A 3,909-nucleotide genomic window follows, 5' to 3' on the forward strand; every position below is an offset into this window, starting at 1 on the left:
GCCAGCCTTCTTCAGTGCCTGCACAGCCTCATCGTGAGTGGCATCCCTCAGATCCACCCCATTGACAGACAGGATGGCATCCCCCACGTACAGTGAATGGGTCTGATCCGCAGCAAGTCCCTTGAAAATCTTACTGATCAGGATGGGCATCTTGTTCTCCTTGCCCCCTTTGATACTAATGCCCAACCCCCCCAACTCCTGCTTTAGCACCTTGACCTGCCTCTTCTTATTGGCAATAGCCTCTGGCACTTGCTCTGGCAGGTCAGTGTAGGCAGTTCTTACCCCTTTGGGGCTACTAGAGTCCTGGGGGTTCCTGTAGGAGCCATTTGTTATGCCATTGGAGCTGATGTTGTCCCCTCCTCTGTCTTCGCTGCTCAGGACCAGGGTGGTGTCACATAAGTTGGCCACCACTTTGTGCCACCTGTCCTTCACCAGAACTTCCAGCAAACCACTTCGGTGGACCCGGCTGCCCGGGGCTCCTGCTGCTGCCGCCGCTACGGCCATGCTCGGAGCATTCTTCAGAGAGCATGTGAGTGAGGACAGGACTTTACTCCGAGAGTTCCCACTGGGAAATAGTTTTAGTGCCAACTAATCGCTTTCTGCCTCCTGATCCCTGTGGGGTGGAGCAAGAGCTGGGAAACCCGAGATGAGCTCAACAAACAAAGCAGAACAAATAATGCAGGATTGAATGCAGCCGGATGGCCGGGCTTTGAGGGGTTAGGAGTGGGATGCAGCGATTATCCAGAGCAGGATCTGTGTCTTGATTTAAAGGGTTAACATTGAAAGCATTTCAACACGTTGGCTGCAAGGAAACAGAACTAGGAAAGTAACAGTGAAGTGTGCCAGCGAACAGCGCCACCTGCTGGGCGAATGGGATACTGACTATTAACCCCTTTCGTGACTGGACCAAAGCACTTTCTTGTATGGTTTAGGGCAATAAAAATATAGCTAGATAGATAGATAGATAGATAGATAGATAGATAGATAGATAGATAGATAGATAGATAGATAGATAGATAGATAGATAGATAGATAGATAGATAGATAGATAGATAAAATTTACATTACACATGGGGAGAAATGTTAGAGGCCATAGTCTAAAAAGAGAGTCAGAAGCTTAGATGTAATGTAAGAGTGTTTTACTTTATTGGGATGATGGAAAGTAGGTAGAACAGCCTCCCACAGTAAGGGAATTAAATCATGCATGGGACTGACACAAAGCTATCCTGAATCAATGATGAGACCAACATAAAGGTCTTTAGAGCAGGCAATACAGGCAGACTAGATGTGCAGAATGGTTTGTGTTTTGCTGTCAAATTCTATGTTGATGTCACAGCCTCACAAACACAAAGTGTTGGTGCAGTGATGGATTGCACATATGTTAGCAAATATGTATATATAGATAGTACCGTATATGAAATCACAAAAGGGAAACTGTGCAATGTGTATGTATCCTGGAAAATGGCTGATGCGGTAATCCTAGTCAGGGTACAGTCCTGACCTAACCAGTCAGGTGAGTATGAGAGTGTGTGAAAAAGTGCTCCAATGGCTTTTTACAGAAGTACACATTGTTGTATGTTATTGTGCATATTCACAAAATTGGCTTCAGTTACAAATAAAGAATGGTAGAACAAATACAGTCTGCATCCCTGATCCGCATAATTGGGAGTGACAAGCTCAGCAAACATATTCAGGTCTCAGTCTGGGACTGTTCCCTGAAAGGAAAACCTCTGTGTTGCTCCGGGAAAATATTTAAATAAATTACACTGTATTTGTCCACCATTTCGCTTGCTGTTGAATTTTGTCCACTGAATAATTTGTCTTACCCTGGGACGTAAATGCAACGGGCTCACTTAAAATGATGTTACGTGACCCAGTGGTACAAGAGAAGCTCTTTGCCCTCTGGAAGCAACTATTAAAAAAGCTAAGAACAAAGAAAGGGGGTGAAGCAGAGAGGGAAGCAGTGAGTATGTATGTACAGTGTGTATGTATGTATACTAGAGTGAATGTGTATGTGTGTGTTTTAGCATAAGTGTGTATATGTGTTAGCATGAGAGCATGTGTTAGCATGAGTGTGTGTAAATATATATGCCAGCACGTACGTTAGTTACTTTGAGCCTGTTTAGTCTTGCCTGTCCCCTCAGTCTCACCCTTCAATATCTTTACACAAATGGGCGGAAGCCACAAATCTCAACTTCATAGCTCCCAATGGCCCCAGAGTCTCCATTCGTGTCTATGGTCCAGTTATGGAGATTATAGTAACTGGCCCCAAATGAATGCTGAGTGCTGGGTTATGATGTCATATCAGGGTGCTCATCACCAGAGGCATACATAGAGTGTGTGAGCATGGATGTGTATAAGCAAGTGTGTTTGAGCTTGGATGTGTATGTGTGAGGATGGATACGTATGTGCATGTGAGCGAAGACATGTACTACCACAACAAGAGGACATAGTCTTAAGCTAGAGGACAATGGTTTAAAAGTAATATCAGGAAATATTACTTTGCTGAAAGATTGTGAATACATGAACTAGCCTTCCAGTAGAAATGGTAGATATTAATGCAGTGAAGAAATTTAAGTAAGCATAGGATGGGCATATGGTTAAGCTCTAAATAAGATAAGGCCAGGGACAAAGGAAAGAATTTGGAATTTGGGCAGACTAGATGGGCCGAATGGTCCTTATCAGCCATCACTTTCTATGTCTCTATGTGTGTCTAAGCATGGACGTGTATGTGAGCACAGATGCGTATGTGAGCATGGATGTGTAAATATTTGTGAGCATGTATGTATATGTGTAACAGTGTTTGAGCATGTATGTATAAGCCTGTGCAAATGTGAGAGTGTGTGGAAAAATGTGTGCTACTTTTATGTAAGCTACAGGCAAGGGAATGATCAGGAGATACCAAATATAATAATGAATAAGAGGAAAGATAGAGAAAAAAGAGAGAGATGATAAGATGGGGGAGAGGGTTGAATAAAGAGAAAGGAGAGAGATAATGAGAAGTGGTAAGGTAAGGAGAAAAGAGAGATAAGGTGTCAAAGGAGAAATGAAAGAGATGAGATAAATAAAAAGAGAAGGGAGAAATGTAGGGAGAAAAGAAACGGGGGATATGTAGGGAGAAAAAGGAGACAGAAAGTGGATGCGGAGATATACAGAAATGGGGGAGATTGGTACTCCCTGATAGTGATACACCACCATTCCCATCATTATATAGCGATCCAGGTGGTGGTACATCATGATTCTTGTCATTATATAGTGATCCAGATGGTACAGCATGACTTCTATCATTAAATAGTGATCCAAACACAGATGGTGGTACAGCATGACTCCTTTCACTACATACTGAGCCAGACACAGTTGATGGCATAGCATAACTCCCATCACTATCATTTGAGCCAGGTACTGATGACGGTACTGCATTACTCTCATCACTATATGCTGGGCCACACACTGACAGTGGTACAGCATAACTCCCATCTCACATCATCATTTTCTTTTTTGCTTTTTTGTTGCTTTTTTCACTCTCTCACTGGCTTACTCACTCCTACGCTCTCTATAACTCTCTCTAACTCATGCTCTCTCACACTCACTCTCTTTCTCACACTTACTCATGCTTTCTCACACCCTCACTTACTCTTACACTTTTTCACTCAGTCTCTCTCATGTACTCACACTCTTACTCACTCTCTCTCTCTCTCAATGTCCCCCTACCTTCTCCACTGAATACTTCTGCATCCCTGTCTCCTTTCCCGCAACTTTGCTTTTTCTCTTGCCTCTTTTTTCTTTCTTCTATATTAATTTTTCATCCACTTCTCCAGATATTAACTCCATTGACCAGGGATTCCGGAGCTCTTCTGCATAAGGACGCACCATGGAGGGAGAGGGTGTGCATGGAGGCTCTGTAACCTT

The 3,909-nt window shown here is 43.2% G+C and overlaps 1 protein-coding gene across 1 annotated transcript in view; it reads right to left on the reverse strand.

Moving 5' to 3' along the window:
• The window catches only part of SNTB1 (syntrophin beta 1), a 69,156-nt gene extending 68,442 nt beyond the window's left edge, over positions 1 to 714 (reverse strand). The window contains exon 1 of the mRNA XM_053466354.1: positions 1 to 714. This exon is cut by the window's left edge and continues 19 nt beyond it. Coding sequence (XP_053322329.1) covers positions 1 to 504 — 504 coding nt within the window. The 5' untranslated portion in view covers positions 505 to 714.
• Positions 715 to 3,909: the final 3,195 nt, after the last annotated feature.

Source organism: Spea bombifrons, chromosome 5 (genome assembly GCF_027358695.1).
Source record: "Spea bombifrons isolate aSpeBom1 chromosome 5, aSpeBom1.2.pri, whole genome shotgun sequence".
Classification (NCBI taxonomy): Eukaryota; Metazoa; Chordata; class Amphibia; order Anura; family Pelobatidae; genus Spea; species Spea bombifrons.